At 25.8% G+C, this 19,819-nt stretch overlaps 3 protein-coding genes across 3 annotated transcripts; all 3 read left to right on the top strand.

Moving 5' to 3' along the window:
- Positions 1–3,229: 3,229 nt before the first annotated feature.
- OCT59_015867 (uncharacterized protein) lies at positions 3,230–5,420 on the top strand (the record flags this gene model as incomplete). The annotated part of the gene is made up of 1 exon (XM_066132098.1): positions 3,230–5,420. The coding sequence occupies exon 1, from the start codon at positions 3,330–3,332 to the stop codon at positions 5,418–5,420; it is 2,091 nt and encodes a 696-aa protein (XP_066003123.1). The 5' UTR covers positions 3,230–3,329.
- A 10,639-nt stretch (positions 5,421–16,059) lies between these two features.
- Positions 16,060–18,055, top strand: OCT59_015868 (uncharacterized protein; the record flags this gene model as incomplete). The annotated part of the gene is made up of 2 exons (XM_066132100.1): positions 16,060–17,544; positions 18,011–18,055. 2 exons carry the CDS (start codon positions 16,060–16,062, stop codon positions 18,053–18,055), a joined length of 1,530 nt encoding a protein of 509 aa, XP_066003124.1.
- A 604-nt stretch (positions 18,056–18,659) lies between these two features.
- On the top strand, positions 18,660–18,983 carry OCT59_015869 (uncharacterized protein; the record flags this gene model as incomplete). The annotated part of the gene is made up of 1 exon (XM_066132101.1): positions 18,660–18,983. One exon carries the CDS (start codon positions 18,660–18,662, stop codon positions 18,981–18,983), a length of 324 nt encoding a protein of 107 aa, XP_066003125.1.
- Between the last annotated feature and the right edge of the window lie 836 nt (positions 18,984–19,819).

Below are 19,819 nucleotides of genomic sequence, written 5' to 3' on the forward strand. Positions count from 1 at the left end.
AATAAAATAAAATAATTTTTTTTTATTAAATAAAAAATAAAAAAATATTGAATAATACTGTATGATACGTTTTTTCATAAAGATTAACAAAAAAATTGATAGATAAATAATAATTGAATAAGATTGAAACTTTTGTTTACGTAAATCATCAAATTCAATTTATTGCCGTAAAAATCTAAATTTTAATTGGTTAATTTAAAATAGTTGTTATTCTATGGTAAATATTTAATAATAATTTATTGTATATTGTATAACAAAAAATAAAAATACTTTATTCGGTAAAGTAATTTTTTTTAAAAAAAAAACCCACAAAATTGATAAATCAAGTGACATTTTAAAAATTTCTTACGTAGATCATCATTTCAATTTACTTACGAAAAAAATAAAATTTAAAGATCATTTATTTAAATTTTTTTTAAAATCATTTAAAATTTTATGTTAATTTAATAAAAATAATTTATTATATCTATTGTACAAAAAAATTAAAAAATATATCTATTGAAAATAATTTTCTTTTTAAATAAAAAACCCCCAAATTAATAAATCAAGTGACATTTTTACGTAGATCATTAAAAATTTCAATTTACGAAAAAAAAAAACATTAAAAATCTTCTATTAAATTTTTTTAAAATTATTGTCAAAATTTTGTTAATTTAATAAAAATAATTTATTATATTTATTATACAAAAAAAATTAAAAAATATACTTATTGAAAGTAATTTTCTTTTTTTAAATAGAAACTAAAATTAATAAATGAAGTGAAAGTTTCTTACGTAGATCATTAAAAATTTCAATTTACTTACGAAAAAAATAAAATTAAAGACCTTTTATTAATTTTTTTTAATAAAATTACAGTCAAAAATTTATGTTTAATTTAATAAAAATTATTTATTGCATCTATTGTACAACAAAAATTAAAAAATATATCTATTAAAAGTAAATTTCTTTTTTTTAAAAAAAAGTAAAAAAATAAATTTAATTTTTTGTATGAATTTTTTCTTGAAACTTTAACAATAATATTTAATTTATTGATTAATAAAAATAATCATTATACGAAAAAAAAAATATATACATTTATTTTTGTTAAAATTAACTTGAAAAAAAACAAAAGAAAAAAAAATTTTATGTACGCAGATCATCAAAAATTGAAATTTGCCGTGTGTCTTATTTTTTGATGGTTCAACTTAACTTACAACAAAAGTGGCACAGGAAGCCCTAAATCGCAATTTTATTCTTTTGATGTCAAAGAAGCATAAGCATATGCATATGCATTATGATTATGATTATGAATTGTCTACACCAACTCGTACTTGTACTCGTGATCTAATCATAAAGCATAATGCATTAAGTATTATTTATAAAACGCAACTCAAATTTTTATCTGAGCTTTTCCAAAATTGATCAAAAAACATATCAACTCTTGACGATCATTTACAACACTATCCAAATTAAGCGGAAAAATGGATAAATTTGGAAATGATCTGATCAATTCAACCTCTCTTCTACGCTAATTTACAACACTATCCAAATTAAGCGGAAAAATGGATAAATTTGGAAATGATCTGATCAATTCAACCTCTCTTCTACGCTAATATTATAGTACAAGAAAAAAAAAAACTCTTTCTCCTTCCTTTACATACCAAAAATTTTTGAAGAACACATATGCCTTTGCTGGGGCTTAAAATGACTCGAAATTTTATAAAAATTTTTTAGAAAAATATAAATTTATTTTTTTACATTCTTTTTACTTGTTCTTGTGTTTTATATGGTTGTAAAGTATTCTGTTAAGAGTTGTCCCTTTTTTGTAAACCTAAACTCTTTCTTTTATTTCTTGTTTTTTATGATAGCGCAGTTTTTAAGCCAGTTGTTGGTAGCAATAGTTTTTTTGTAAAAGAAAAAACTTTATAGTATTTTGATAATATACGAAAAATAATTTCCACACATATGCAGTGGGCCCTTTTACTTGGCTTAAGAATACTAGTGTGTTATACTAGTTAATTTATTTTGACGCTTAGTTCGAAAATTACAAAAAACAATTTTACAAGTTTATTTAGAAAGAGGCATTTTAGTTTTATTAGATTTTTTTTCTTTTAAAACTTTATGTATTTATTGAAATGTTTAATATTTTATATTTTACATTTGAAATTTTTTATATTTTCCCTTTTTTTTTCTTTGTTAAAGAATATTGTCTTTCTTTCATGGGAAAATTTTCTGGAGTATACACGTGACCTTGATGATCAATAAATATTTTAGGCAATTTCCTGTCGTGTATTTCATTGAAAAATTGAAAATCAAAGCAATATTGTTTGCCGATCGAGATTTATTAGTAGATCGAAAATTGAAGATCAACCAATAGTTTTTGTTGATCGAGATTTATTAGTAGTCAAATATGAAATTTTATCATGTGTTTGTTTTAAGTTTTGGATCATATTTTTATTACGTCTTTATGGAAAATTATATATTTGATAGTTGATCCCGTTGGCTCTCAATAGGCTCTGTTCCCGTAAGTTCACAGTAAGCTTTTATCGGATATTTTGCTGATCCCGTAGGCTCTCAGTTTTTTGAAAAATTATTTTTTGACAATGGTCCTGTATTTTTTCACTCGCATGTATTTTCAGTTTTATTTTTGAAAAATGATTTTTGATTTTTATTTTTAGAAATTTTAATTTGAAAACTTTATTTATAGTTTTCAGCCGTATTTACTGTTTTTGTATACCTTTTTTTTATATGTATGCGGTTATTTTTTAAGAAAATTATTGGTAGCTTTTGAAAAATTTAAATGTCATGTGTTGTTATTTATCATATGACTTTTTTTTATAACAAATTATAGTAACATTTAGAAATTGGTGTTGTATTGTGTTTTATTTTATATAGTTTGTTACTTATGCATAGAAAAATTTTATTATTTCTATGTAGTTGTGGAGTATTTCAAGGTGTTGTGGTGGAAAAGTCTCTCATGGTTATTCACCAAAGGATGTACGAATAGTAGTATTGTTGCTTTTAGCTTTGTTATTAGCAAATTTTAAGAACCTATTTGGGCAGGCATGATGGTAGATAGTTCCTTTGAACATAAAATCTTAAGTCACCAACTTTTCACTAGTTTTTATTCGATCTTGTTTAATAGCTAGAGTAATCATGATGTATAATTTGAGTTTTCAAATTTTTTTTTTAATAAAATTTTTCCTTTGTTATAAAAAAAAAAAAAAATATTATAGTACAAGAAAATAAAACTTCTTCTTCTTTGTATTCAAGACCATTTTTACTGCGGAATTTTTAAAGGAAAAAGTTCAATTTTAAGAGTAAGTTTATTAAGTTTTAACTTGTTCGAGATGTCAGGGTCGCAACCTAGGGTCCACGCCACTCGGTCAAGTACAAGACAGCAACAAGATAAAGAAGTTAACAAACCAGGACAACAGCAAACTCTTCAAGACTCGATACATAAACCAGTCTTCAATATCAATCCTATTATTCAGGATTGGCAACCTGCAAGTTCTCGTAAAACTAAAAGAAAAGATAAAGAAAAACAAGTTGAACAAAAACAACAGAAAAAACAACCTCGTTTGTCTTTTAGGCAACATAAATCTACTGAAAAAACTACTGATGATATGGATATTAGTCAAGATACTTTTGCTTCTTCATCTGAAAGCGGTGGCGCAGCAAAATCCAATACAGATAATCAAGTAACACCAGAAAATCTAGATGCACCAATTGATGGTGAAAAAAATGATGAAATGATCGTCGACAATGGAAAAATTGATAATCAAACAGATGATCAATCTTTTAATAAGGATAATCAGAAAAATGGTGATACTAATGACATAATTAGTGATAATCATTCAGAAATTTTTAATAAGGCTAAACCTATTTTAGTTAAAATCAAAAAAGATTCTATTCCAGGAAACAATATTATTCAAAAAAAGTTTAATTTGAGAAAACAACTAGCTGGAATTAATGTTACCCTGGCTGGGGGAGTTATCTTAAACAAGAAAGAACCCGAATTTATCATTTTACCAATCATGAAAAATGATTATGATAAAATTATTAATCTAGAAATTGATATTATTGATGATGAACAGTCACATGAAAATGGTGAAGATGCAGAGTCGAGTACTAATAGTAAGGTTAAGGAAATAATAAAATTTACACCATATCAAAAAACTAAAAAAGTTTTTACTGAAGAAGAAATTAAAGATAGAAATTGTAGAACAATTAAAGTTATAAATATTCCAATTGAAATTCCTAATTATCAAATTAGAGCTGTATTTAACAAATATGGTGAAATAGAAGAAAATGGCTTTTATACCAGAATTAGAAATTTATATATTCAAGCTTTCATTACATATAAAAAAGAAGAAAGTCTACAAAAATTTTACAAAGGCATATGGTCAGAATGGATTGGAAAACATCAAGTACTTATTGTGCCAAAAATTTTGTCAGAAGATGAAATAGAAAAAAGATCAATGTATACAGTTAAATTAACTGGATTACCATGGAATTCAACTGCTTATGATATACATGAAGCTTTAGAAGTTAACAATCCTAAGTATATTTTTATACCATGTAATCCAAATAATAATAAACCATTGAATTATGCAATAGTTTATTATGAAAATGATGAAGATATAGGTATTGCAGCAGAAAGAAATATTATTTTTTGTAATAAAACGCTTCATTGGGGAACTCCAGGTGAAAAATCATGCCATAGATGTGGTTCCTTTGATCATTTAATTAGTAAGTGTGATATTGAACCATCTGCTAAACCACGTGTAATGAATAGAAAGCAAAAGCTTAAGGAGTTTCGTCAAGAAAATAACAAGAAGTTTAAAAAAGGCAGTTATGCAAATGTAACAAAACAAAATTCATTTGAAAAACGTCAGCAAAGTAATAATTCAAATAATTATTCTAAATATAATAATGGAAATATTAATAGATATTGGAATAAAAATATTTCACGTGATAGAAATAATAACGTTAATGAAAAGTCACTTGATCAAGGAATTTTCACGCAAATTAAACAACTTAATGAGAATTTGAATAAATTAGCTAATGATTTCAAAAAAATCCAACAAGAAAACTATCGTATTAAATCTGAATTTTATAAATATAAAGAAAACAAGTCTACAACAAGTTCAGGAAAAAATATTAAAGTCAATCAAGATAGAAGTACAATTGCCTTACAAAATGAGAATAACAAAAGATCAAGAGTTGATAATGAACAACTTGAAGCCTCAGGATCTTCAGATATAGAAAATAGTTTAAACAAACAAAATAACGAAATTAATAGATTCGGTGATGCTTTATCAACTATGAGTAAAAATATCTCAAAAATTATGGAATATTTTACTTCTGACAATAATAATGACGTTAATAATTTTCAAGGGGATAAAATTATTGACAATAATGAATCCCATGAGGATTAAATACCCCTTTAAATATTATTTTTAATGATGAACAATAAAAAAAAAACACATTCTTTTAAGAAAAAACATTATAATAATCCTTCCCCTGTTAATCAAAAATCACGTTCAAATTTAAATAATCAACAAATTTATCGTCCGAAAACATGTCAACGACTCAATTTATCAGATATAATTAAAATAGCTTCATTGAATATTAAAGGTATAACTGATGTTAAAAAACAATTCTTAATTGATATATTAGGTGAATATAATATAACTATTTTGGGTCTATCAGAAACTAATATATCAAACAAAATGGCAAAACATTCTTTTAATTTTTATAGAAATAATTATGTTACTTATTTTGCAAATGAGGAAACTAATTATAGGGGAAATGGTGTAGGTCTTATTATTAAGAAAAATTATGCACGGCATATAGTCAATTATAATAGCTTCAAAGGAAGAATTATATATGTTGATTTTATTTTTAGTGGAAATAAAAAAATGAGAATCATTAATTATTATGGAAAATCTGGACGAGTTACTTTAGACAATTTTAATCAAGAAGTTAAAATTTATTTTGATAAAATCAAAGAATTGGTTAGAGAAAGTAAAGCACAAAATGCAGAAATTATTCTCCTTGGTGATTTTAATCTTCATTATGAAAAATATCTGGATGATAAAAATAATAATCGTAAAATGAAAAAAGAACATAAACTTTTTGAATGGATTGAAGATGAACAAAATTTTTATGATCCTTTCTATATCATGTTCGATAATTTATCACAACATTCCTTAAATACATTCTATCCTTTTAATACAAATCAAAATCCTTCTAGAATAGATTACATTTGGGTAACAGAAAATTTATTTTCAGAAACACAAGAATGCAAAATTGTTAATACAACAACAATTAATACTGATCATAGAATGTTAGTGTATTCAATATGGTCAGAAGATTTGATTGGAAATATTGCTAATATCAAACGGAAGGAAGGATTTAAAGAAGTTTATAAGTATGATAAAATGGATGGAGAGCAATGGGAATTATTTCAGAATGATCTTAATAAATACATTTCAAATTCAGAAATTTTAAAATTTAATTTTAACGATAAAAATAATATTAATCATATATGGGATAAGATCAAAAAAGGTCTTGTTCAAGCTAGTAAAAATTGTATTCCAATAGAAAAAATCAAATTAACTAAAAGTCAAGTCAACCCAATGAAAATATCTAATGCATATAAAGTAATGAAATTTTTAATAAATTTCAGACGTTCAATTAAAGATTCAAGAAAAAGAAATCATGTGATCAGAAATTGGATTACATATAGAAAAAAATTATTGGAAATTGGAAGAGAAAAAAGTGATTATTGTTGGAATAAAATTCCTAAGGATGATAAAAGTGTCAAGGAAATTTTTGAAGAAATAAAAAATTTATATCAAATTTATTTAATCCTATATAATCATGATCTTTTACAATTCAAAGAAGAAAAAATTAAACTAGCAATTGACCAACGCTGTGAAGATTTATTAGAAAATCAAAAACGTATGATTAATAGTGTAATGGAACGTGAAATTAAATCCATTGTATTAGACAGAGTTCTAATTAAAGAAAATAATGAAGATAAATTAATCACTGATGAAGAAAAAATAAAAGATATTGTAAATGATCATTTTCAAAATATTGCAGGATCAACAAACCAACCTAAGATTTTATCAGAATATTGGGCAAAATTTTATTTTCCTCAAGATGAAATTAATGATAAAATTTATAAAGATTTGATGGTAGAGCCTACAAATGATGAATTGAATGAAGCTTTAAATAAATTATCAAATAATAAAGCTTCTGGACCTACGGGTATTAGTAATGAAATGTTGAAACACACATCTCCAGAATTTAAAGAAATTATTAGAAAATTAATTATTTTAATTTTTAATAATCAAGAGATACCATTAGAATGGAAATATGCTAATGTTTATCCTATACCGAAACCAAAGCCATGGGGTTGTCAACTAGTTAATACACGCCCAATAACTTTGTTAGAAACGGCTAGGAAATTAATGGTATCAATAATGAATGCAAGATTATCAACAATTCTTCAGAAAAACAAAATTCTTAAAGGTTTACAATTTGCTGGATTGCCTTTCAGTTCAACTTTTGAACCATTAAGGATTATTAATGAAATAATTCAAGATGCTAATGAGAATGATAAGGAACTGTGGATTTTATCATTAGACATGTCAAAAGCATATGATCGTGTTAATATTTTTATGTTAGAAAAAGCTATGCAACGTCTTAAAATACCAAGTTCTTTTATTAATTTAACAAAAGAGTTATTTTTAGGACGGAAAAATAGTGTATTTACAGCAGGAGGATTAAGTAATCCATATGATGTAATGGTTGGAATCGATCAAGGGGAAATAATCTCACCACTTTTGTGGTGTATATATTATGATCCACTTCTTACTGCCATACAGCAAGAACACTTTGGATATCGTGTAAAAGCAAAAAAGAAAATCAATTTATATGAAAATATAGAGGTAGAAGTAAAACAAAACATTACCAGCATGGCATATATGGATGATACTAATATGTTAGCTGGCAATAAAGAAGAATTAGAAAAAATATTAAAAACGGCTGATGACTTCTATACTCTTAACGATATTCAAATAAATAAAGAAAAATCTGAATTGTTACTTAAGAAAAAGAATTTTAATTTTAATGAAAAAATAGAGTTAGAATTTGGCAATCAGAAAATCAAAATCAAACCTAAAGGAAAAACAGAAAGTCTTAGAATCTTGGGTGTTTGGTTCAATATATATAATGATAACAATTTTATCAAACAACAAGCCTTTGATGAAGTTAAAAATTTAAGTAATAACCTGCTGAAGAACAAATGCATAACAGATAAAATTAGTTCCTATATTTTTAATGCTGTAATATTACCACGTATCGAATATAGGACACAAACGATAATACTATCAGAAAAAGATTGTGAAAAAATCATGGTTCCTTATAGAAAAAATTTTAAAAATAAATTAAAGTTAGCTTCAACTGCACCAAATATAATTATGGAATTGAATTTATTATATAATATTCGTTCAATTTTTGATAATCAATTACAAGCTAAGGTTAATAATTTTATAATTCAAATTAATGATCAAGGAATTCTAGGAAAAATAATGGAGATTCGTTTAGTAGATATTCAAAATAAACTACTTTTACCTTTCAATCCTTTAATTAATTTTCCTTTTTCTAATAAAGATTTAATCTTTATGGGTCAACATTTGCGAAATAATTTTATTATTAATAATTTATTATTAATGAAAAGTTATAATTTTAGTATAGAATTTAATAAACACAATATTGGGAAAAATAGTACTGTATTAGGAAGGGGTCGTCATATTATGGAAATTGTTGGAACTGAAAGTTTTTTGAAAAATATAAAAATTTTACGTATGAATAATTTATACTTTTTGGACCAATTTTTATCTCCTGATAACAAAACTCTTCTGACATGGTGGAATATAAAAAATAAGATATTTGCTCTTAGTAATAATAGAAATAGTAATGTAGTTAATACGCCAAATATATATAAAAAAATTCAGTCTTTAGTTACAACTAATGGAAAAAATTATAATGTTAAAGAGGAATATATAGATAATAATGTAGTCACAAATTTGGGTGGTTATGAATTTTTACCAATTAATATTCATATTAATAATATTATAACATCTTTTAATATGTTTCATTTTGAAAATATTTATGGAAAAATAATTGAAGAAAAGCCCTTTACATATATTTTTGAACATTTTAAAAGAATATCAGACACAAGTGAAATTAATTTGTTTATTAAAGTATGTAATGGTTGTGAATATAATATTGGTCAAATAGAGGGTAAATGTATAATAGAATCAATGAAAACTGAAATATATGAAGTGAGATATAAAAGACTTATTAAATGGAAGGGATATAAGGCATATCTTCTAAAGGAAGCACAACATAATTATATGGAAAATATTATAAGATATGATCAATTTTTTAAACGAAACCCTTTATATTACTCTTCATATGATAATTATCAATTACGTTTTGATGAAAATAGTTTAGATATTATTGAAAAATATATAGATTTATCATTAGATAAACAGAAATTATTTGATTCAAGAAAAATTTTATATGATTCAAACATTAAAGATTTTGTTTGCTATACAGATGGTTCAATTAAAGATATTACCAAAGAATATGTATCAGCTACTTTTGGAACAACTTTTTATAATTTGTCCTTGCAAAAAATTTTGGAATTAATATCATCTTATAATAATTGGATTTCATCAACACGTGCAGAAATTTTTGCTTTATTAATTACTTTGCTAATAGCACCTTCTAATAGTAATTTAACAGTTTATACAGATAGTGCTAGCGTTATTAGTAATTTTGAAAAATTTAAATTTTATAATTTTACTTTAGTTACTAGACAAATTTTTAAAATTAGTAATAACAACATTCTTTGGAAAATAATTATGGATATTATTAAAGAAAATAATTTATCTGTTAATATATTTAAAGTTAATGCTCATACAGATGATTCTTTAAATAATTATGTCGACAATATTGTTTCTTTGGCACATAATGTTCAAAATTTAGGAATTAATTTAAATTATAATAATTTTTATGATCTTCCTTGGATTCCCAAATGGAATGGCATAGTTATAGAAAAATCTTTAAGAAAGTTAATTACATTAACAACCAATACGAAAAATTTGGAAAGGTTTTTAAATTTAAATAGAAATGATAAGTATAGAAAATGTGAAATAGATTGGTCAATTTTTTTTAATAATTTTTTGGGAGAAAAACAAAAATTATACACTGATTTCAAAGAATCAAAAATTAGAAGACGCAAAATTCAGTTGATGATTGAAGAACTTCCTTGCATTGAACAAATTAAAAGAACTTTATTTTCATTATATAAAGAAAGGTTTTGTCCTATGTGTGAAGAGGATGAAGAAGATTTCAATCATATCTGGTTTTGTGAAGAAAGACGAGAGGATATGGATGATTTAATTTCAGGAGTACAAAATTGGCTTCTTTTAGAAATTAATAAAATTTTAGATCCTATTAATCATATTACTCTTGAACATATTAAAAATCTCAATGATATTTGGAAACTTGAAGTATCAGAGGATCACATAACTTTCATAGATTTAATTAAAGGTTTCTTTCCTTGTTCGTTAATTAATTTTTTTAAACAATTATTATCTACGAAATCAAAAGTTGAAATTTTGTCATATAATTTTAGGAATGAAATTTTGGATAAATCTATGATTTTTTGGAAAGTGAGGTGTAATAAACTTAATGAAATTGATAGAGGTTTGGGAATTGATAAAAATGTTAAAAAACAACATTTTGGTAAAGAGCAGTTTATTGACAAAACGCGTAAATCAAAAAATAAGAAATACTTTAATCTACAAAGTCTTCAAAGTCATATTTATTTTGGGGGTAATACAATAGATTACTATAATATTGTTGATTACGGTAGTGTTTCGTAGTATTATTTTCATTATCTTTGATGTTGTAGTAGTAATTAAAGGAGTTGTGGTGAGTTTTTATATAACATTACCGAAGTCCATACGAATAGTAGTAGTTATGCGGATAGTTTAGTGAACCTATTTGGGTGAGCAGGATGGTAGATAGTTCTTTTGAACATAAAATCTTAAGTCCCTAATAATATTATAGTATTAGTTCGATCGTGTTCTTTACTAAATGTTATATAATGTAGATCTTTTCCTTTTTTGTAATTTTTCTTATTTCTAAATAAAGTCGACTTCGTTAAAAAAAAAAAAAAAAAATATTATAGTACAAGAAAACTTTCTGCTAATCTTATTTTTATTTCTGCGACGCAGGTAAAAATCTAACCAAATAATTAGCTATCACGTGATATTTTTCCAATCTTTTTGAGAACGTATTAAAGAAGGTTTCTATCATTAAAAGAAGTTTATTTCATGATATTGTATTAATTACACATTTTTTCTTGTATTTTTGTCACGATCGTCATAAATTTCAACCATTTTGAAAACGGTGGACGCCGGACAGGTATGGAGTGCACTCAGTGCCGTATTATTTTACTCATAAAAGGGAATTTCTTGCGAAAGTTTAAATGCGACTTGAGTAAATATTAAATCATAAACCAATGTCAATAAGTAAATATTTCTTTTTTATCCATAAAAAGTTAAAAGGTTAATTTTGCAAAAATTTTAAGATTGGAAGGAGTAGTTTTATGATGTCATACAATACCGTGAAGAGACGTCTATCCAATATGGCTATATTACTTGCATACCAAGTTGCAGGTTAGGCAACTACAATTCTCTATTTTATAAAATTTCTTGAGGATATTACAAAAAAATTTAAAATAGAGCTTCAATCATGTCAAACTATGGAAAATCGTCTCCTTTTTTTTCTTTATAACCACAGATCCATAATCGAAATCTGATTAAAACCGTAGATTTTCATTCATAATCTGAAACATGGGTTGAACTGTTAAAGTACTACTTATTGAATTGGTGTGATCAGGTGATTTTTATTCAATTATAACGAAAAAACGAAAATAACCGAAAATAACCGAACCCCATACAAATTATGTTCAAATAGTTATTCCAAATAATTAATGGTCAATTATTTTGTGTTCTGGTCACTTTTTAATACAGTAGCCACTAATGTAATAATAAGAATTATATGAAAATAAGTTGGGAATCGAAACCACCAAGTTATATACTGCTAGCGAAAATACGAAACAAACGGCAAAAAAATATTTTGAACGTGATACAGTGGCGAGTTTATATGTCCACATGATCACTTTTCGTAATAATTCCGCAGCTGATATTTATTTATTAAAAAAATTTACCAATCACACTAATTCGAAAACCGCAATAAATTACGTTTGTTTCTAGAATTTCCCTACCCTCACCAAATATCTATTTATAATTAAGTAATTAAGTTTAATAGATAATAATTTTCTAATATACTATAAAATTGAAAATGTTCAAAGTTGTTTTTTTAATAAATGTAATGACGTTGAAGAGAACTAATAACAAAGTATGTTTATGAGAAGTTACTAATTTTTTTTTCGTTTCCTCAAGATTTTTTTACTTTTCTTTCAATTGTAGTTTTTGAAATACTTAATTATTCTTTTTAATCTTTAATCTTGCACGCTTTTTCTGCGCCTGCGACCAAATACTATCTCATTATTCTCATAATTAAATATTGGTTTGCAAATATAAATTTGTTTATTGAACTTACGAATAAACTATATCTCATGAAATATAAACTCCATAGTGTATCTTTTTTTTTGAATTAATATATCTATATAACTAAATAACTAAAAAATTCGGGATTCTTAGATTACCTTCCCATGTAAATAATTTGAATTTGTGTAACAAGAAACGCAGGATGTGGCTACGTCTGTACGTCCGTATTTATTATATTTAGAATAATTTGATTAGCTGTCTTAGCTGTCAGAGCCATGCGCATATTCTTATTGTGAAATTTTTAATCAAACATTTATTTTGCTAATCAACGAAAAAGTTTATTACATCGTTGAGCTATCCGGTTAATGGTTAATTTTTTTTTTTACAGTAATATATTTTTTTTTTTACCTTTTTTCGGTCCTTATAGACCTACATTTAAACAGTCTATTGAAATTTCTTAGTTTATTTTTAAAACTCAAAAATAAAATTTTTTCAATAAATAATTACAGTCTGACCTTGATATAACGAACCCACGATATAACGAACTCTTGACTTACCGAACTTTTTTTTAAAAACCGGGTTCATATTATTTAAAAAAATCTCGATATACCGAATTTCATATAAACTCGATATAACGTATACCGAACTTTTATGATTTACCGTTTATAATAAAGCATATAAAAAAAATTCTTTATATACCGAACTTGATCACGTGGTTGAAATTTCACATAATTTATACTGTTAAATCTTAATTTCTGGCCAAAATTAATATTATTTAATCACGTGACAACTTTATATACCGAACTGCTGCTGTAAAACTTATGGAGTTCGATACACAAAAAAAATTTACATACCGAACTTCTACTATATACCGAACTTTTACCCTTGAACCGCGAGTTCGTTATATTGAGGTTTGACTGTATATTAACAAATGTAATCTTTAACGTTAATATGTATAATTTATTAAAGGTTATCCAAATTTTTATTGAAATTTTCACCTTGAAAACGTCTAAAATCATCTGGTTTAAAATCATCGATTAGACTTATATTTTCTCTAAAAAAATATATATACATACATATATTTGTTTATTTTGAGCATCAGTTATTTTCTTAAGAAGGACATTTTAAGATAAAGGTAATTATTAATTTTCATATTAAATTTATAAATAAAAATTTCTTGGATTTTTGTCCTGTTAATCACCTTATGAAAATTGTGTGAATTGTCTAGATTTGGTGACATTTTAATTACTTAACTTTGAAACCAACAATAGTAATTACTCAAAATCCTTTAAATTATGGTATAAAAATAAATAAATAATATCATACCAAATTTAGCCAAAAGTTCTAACTAAATTTTTACAATTTTTATAACTTCACTGCGTGTTAACAAACTTTTAGAAAACAATAAAAAAATGGTTACTTATATTTAATATGCAAACAACATGAAATTTTCAATCATACCATAAACCAATTAAACCAACGCATGATTATCTTTCACGTTGTTTGTGTATTTATCGTTATGTTTTTATCTCAAGAAAAAATTCTTTTTTTTTTATCGGTCAGCGCAAGATGATAATGTAATACAATTTGAATTAAGAATCGGTGAAACAGAAATCACATTAAATTTTAATTTGGGCTGATTCTGTAGATTGTTATATGTTATTGAATGGGCGTCCTTAACGTACATTATTGAATTACCGTATATGTCTGAATTACCCGAAAATAAGACCCCCCTGTTCCTGGCCGACATTATAGTCAAAAATGGGTGCTTAGTTTCGGATGTATTACATTACATTACTTTATACAAAATTGAAATTAATTATTTTAATCAAAATTGAATTGGGTTTGTAATCATTGGAAGAGTTAAAAATTATTGTATACAGTGAACATTCTATTCTTGATAGAGATCTCATAATTGTTTTTTGTTTTATAATTTAAGTAATATAAATGAAAATATATAAATGCGTAATTAAGAAATTCAAAGAGTTAATTTAATTAATTATGATTTAAAAATAGATAACAGGATTTTTGAATTTACAATAATTATTTATTATATCATTTATATGTATTATCAAATTTCCGAAAAGAGAAAATTTTACTGTTGAATGTTAATTATTTCAATAATCGTTTACGGATTCCCGACAGCCTAACGCTGGCCGTTTGATCACGTGTTCGCGCATAACTCTGCATAACTCTGGCCAAACAAATGTCTTGTCGGGAAATTATCCATCGGGAAATTGTGCCGTAACCAATTATTTCACACTTTTCAAATGGTCAAAAAAATACCCTGAAAATTCAAAGTGAAATTATCAGTATAATTATTAGAAAAATGCCAAATTTCTGCTTATAATCTTAAAACTATTATTTTTCTACATTATTTTTTTTCCTCCCTTTATTGAATATCATTAAGATACAAACAACTTAGACATAAAACAATCATATCTATTTCCTATCTAAAAAAAAACTAGCACAACCACGAACCTAAATTTATATTTTATGTTTACCTAAAATTTACGCTAAGCCAAATTAAGAAAAAAAAACCAAATATACAAATCACACGTTAACCCAAAAAGTAAAACCAAACAGATATCTAATAAAGCTTCACAATCTTGTAAAATAAATTCGAATTTTCTTGTAATAAAGTTCGAATATCAAGTTTATTATGGTTAGCTGTGCAAAGCAAAATAATGTGTAGATCCTTCCTTTTTGGATAATGCTTTAGGGGATGTGCGAGCTTAATAGTAATTGGGTGAAGAGTGCCGATCTCTCGTAATCTTGGCTATTTATGCATTGTTCGCATCACCAATCATAACTATAGTTTCGGGTGAAACTATTTTTTATTTAGGCGAAACTTTATTAGAATCACTATAAGAATTTTGCATCGTGGAGAAATAAAATAAAGTTTCGCCCGAAATACTAATCATAACCATTAGTAAATGAGTGCTGATCTCTTGTTACCTATTTTCGGGTCCTGGTATCACCAATGTATTTACTATCATAATTATAGTTTTGGGTGAAACTACTTTTCATTTAGGCGAAACTAGTTTCGCGCTTTCGCCCGAAACACTAATAATAACCATCAGTAAATGCCGATATCTTGTCCTATTTATGGGTCCCGGTATCACCAATGTGTTTACTATCATAATTATAGTTTCGGGTGAAACTATTTTTTATCTAGGTGACGCCCGAAACACTAATAATAACCATCAAATCATCTCATTTTCTAACATACGATTCGTTCCCATATGGCCCGAAAATATTTTTTTTTTGTTGTAACTTCTACTTTTATTAAAAATTTCCTTTTTAGTTGCTTATTCATGAAGCATTATTAAGAAGAAATTTTTTGTCAAAAAAGATTCGTCTAAAAAAAAAACAATTTTTTTTCCAGTAAAATAAATTTCTAAGATAATAAATGGCAACCGAATTTAGTAAATCAAATATCTTAGATATAGATACTAATACAATAAACACCAAAAATTGTTCGTATTGCAATATACCATTTACTGAAAAATTATGGTGTAAAGAATGTATCAATTCTTTGGAAAAATTAGCAGAAAATGGAGATAAAGAAGCAATGTTTAATTTTGCCAATTGTTATAGAGATGGAGAAGGAACTGAAAAGAATTTAGAAAAAGCCTTTCATTGGTATCAAAAAGCAGCAGAAAATGGTAATGAAAAAGCAATGTTTAATTTAGCCAAATGTTATGTAAAAGGAGAAGGAACAGAAAAAAATTTAGAAAAAGCCTTTCATTGGTATCAAAAAGCAGCAGAAAAAGATTATACTAAAGCAATGTATAATTTAGCCATATTTTATGAAAATGGAAAAGGAACAGAAATGAATTTAGAAAAAGTTTTTCATTGGTATCAAAAAGCAGCTGAAAATGGTATTGAAGAAGCAATGAATAATTTAGCCAACTGTTATAAAAATGGAAAGGGAACAGAAAAGAATTTAGAAAAAGCTTTTTATTTGTATCAGAAAGCAGCAGTAAGTGGTATTGAAGAAGCAATGTTTAATTTAGCCAATTGTTATAGTAATGGAGAAGGAACTGAAAAGAATTTAGAAAAAGCCTTTCATTGGTATCAAAAAGTAGCAGAAAATGGAGATGATGAAACAATGTTTATTTTAGCCAACTATTATAGTAATGGAGAAGGAACTGAAAAGAATTTAGAAAAAGCCTTTCATTGGTATCAAAAAGCAGCAGAAAATGGCAATAAAATGGCAATGAATAATTTAGCCAATTGTTATAAAGATGAAAAAGGAACAGAAAAGAATTTAGAAAAAGCTTGTCATTTATATCAGAAAGCAGCGGAAAATGGTGTTAATGAAGCAATGTTTAATTTAGCTGAATGTTATAAAAATGGAGAAGGAACGGAAAAAAATTTAGAAAAAGCTTTTCATTGGTATCAAAAAGTAGCAGAAAATGGTGATGAAGGAGTTGCAATTTTTAAATTAGCCAGATGTTATAAAAATGGAGAAGGAACGGAAAAAAATTTAGAAAAAGCTTTTCATTGGTATCTGAAAGCAGCAGAAAGTGGTAATGAAGAAGCAATGCTTAATTTAGCCAATTGTTATAATAATGGAGAAGGAATAGAAAAAAATTTAGAAAAAACCTTTTACTGGTGTAAAAAAGTAGTAGAAAATGGTGATGAAGAAGGTGCAATTTTTAAATTAGCCAGATGTTATGAAAATGGAGAAGGAACAGAAAAGAATTTAGAAAAAGCTTTTCATTGTTATCAAAAAGCAGCAGAAAATGGTGTTATAGAAGCAATGAATAAATTAGTCAAATGTTATAAAGATGGAGAAGGAACAGAAAAGAATTTAGAAAAAGCCTTTTATTGGTATCAAAAGGCATTAGCAGAAAGTAATAAAGTAAAGTCTAAAGATGAAGTTGAATTAGTATGTAATAAATGCAAAAAACCATATATTGATTACCCATGGTACCATCAATGTAATGAATGCAAACAACCATTTATTGAGTACCAGTGGTGCCAACAATGTAATGTTAAACAATTTCAACAAGATTTTTCAAAGTGGACCAGTAAAAATGAATTTATTGATAAATTTATTCAAGAAGCACAACTAAATGCTAAAAATAGTTATGGAATTTTAGAGTGGATACCTTATAATAAATTGCTAAATATTAGTTATTGTGATAAAGGAGGATTTAGTGAAATTCATAAAGCTATCTGGTCAGATGGTCCTATATTTAGTTGGAATTATAACAAAAAACAATGGGATAGACAAACAGATTATGAAGTCATTCTTAAAACACTTAAGAATTCATCAAATCTGAATAGTAAATTTCTTGATGAGGTATAGTATTTATTATATTTAACAAAATATTTTATTTTCTTTTTCAAAGTTTAATAACTTTTTTATTATTCATATAGTGGAAATATCATTATAATTGTCAGAAAAATTCATTTTCAAAATTTATTCAATTTTTTGGAATTACTCAAGATCCAAATAATCTAAATTATATAATAGTAATGAGTTATGCAAAAAAAGGAAATTTGAGAAAATGTTTATCTGATATAATTAAATTTAAGTGGCAAGACAAATTGCAATTATTGAAAAAAATTATATTAGGACTTAAAGTAATTCATGAATCAAATTTAACTCATGGCGATTTTCATGATGGCAATATTTTATTGTCAGATAATCACAATGAGTTATTTATTATTGATTTAGGATTATGTAAACCTATAAATGGTTTAGATTCTGATAATAATAAAGTTAATGAAATTTATGGAGTTATGCCTTATATGGCACCTGAATTATTTAGAAATAAACTCTATACTCCAGAAAGTGATATTTATAGTTTTTCAATGATAATGTGGGAATTTACATCAGGTATTCCTCCATTTTATGATAGAGCACATGATCACCATCTTATCTTGAGTGTTTGTAATGATGAACGTCCTGAAATTATTGAAAATACTCCAAAATGTTATATGGATTTAATTAAAAAATGCTGGGATTCAAATCCTTCTAATAGACCAACTATAATAATGCTTGAAAACATTATATCTGAATGGATTAGATGTATTAATGAATTTTATGTAGCAAACAGAGATGGAAATTATGTTTATAAAGTATCTAATATTGATGGTCAATTAGAAGATGATATGTTTGAATTTGTAAAAGCAAACAAAGCTTTAGTACAATCGCAAGAACAAGTAAATACTTCTATTATACAATCTCATCCACAAGCATGTTTTATTAGTCGCAATGTTACTAAAGAAATAGAAAAGTCTAAGAATGTTAGTGAAAGCATTGTTCAAGAATATTCTGCTGATTTGCAAGAATGTATGGTTAAATTTAAAAATCAATAATTCTGTCATTCATTCTTTATTTGCTTAATTATTCACCAGTAAAGATGGTCATCGGTCCTAGAAGACCGCGGTCCTACGGTCCTACACCATAAAAAGACAGACCAGTCCGTCTTAGTGTAGGACCGCGGTCTTTCAATCCTGTATCACATATAATAAGACCGTCGGTCTTTTTAAGGACCGCAGTCTTTTTAAGACCGATCGGTCTTTTTAAGGACCGCAGTCTTTTTAAAACCGATCGGTCTTTTTTCTTTTTTTTGCAAATAAAAAAAGATTTTCTTCCCTAACTTTATTAGGAATAGCCTTATTTTATAAATGAACACTAATTGGGATGATTTTTAATAAAAAATTTTTTTTTTTACAAATCACCTGGATATCATCACAACGTCATGCAAAATTTAAAGCTTTGAGAAAAAATACTTCAAAACGCAATATTTCGCTATCCAGCGATTATAAAAGGATGATTTTACCACCATTCGAATTGTCTCGCTGTGGCGCGTCAAATGGTATCAAAATCATGATTTTAGAATCGATAAAAAAAAAATCACGTCGGCAAAACTATTTGATAATAAATTCAATAATTACCAACTATCTATCGATCCTAGAAACATGATTTAGTCACCATTCGACGCGTCTTGCTGAGACGATTCGAATGGTGGTGGTTTCATCCTTTTATGATCACTGGATGACAAGATATTCCGCTTAAACGCTTTTTTTGGAGTTTCGGAGTTTCATCATTTTGACAAGCAACTCTACAAGTGGGAAGAGTGATTGTCATTATTTATTGGTTTGGAAATGGCCAGTCTTTATATTATTTTATGAAGACCTTTGTCAGATTA

Source organism: Rhizophagus irregularis, chromosome 24 (genome assembly GCF_026210795.1).
Source record: "Rhizophagus irregularis chromosome 24, complete sequence".
NCBI classification, from domain to species: domain Eukaryota; kingdom Fungi; phylum Glomeromycota; class Glomeromycetes; order Glomerales; family Glomeraceae; genus Rhizophagus; species Rhizophagus irregularis.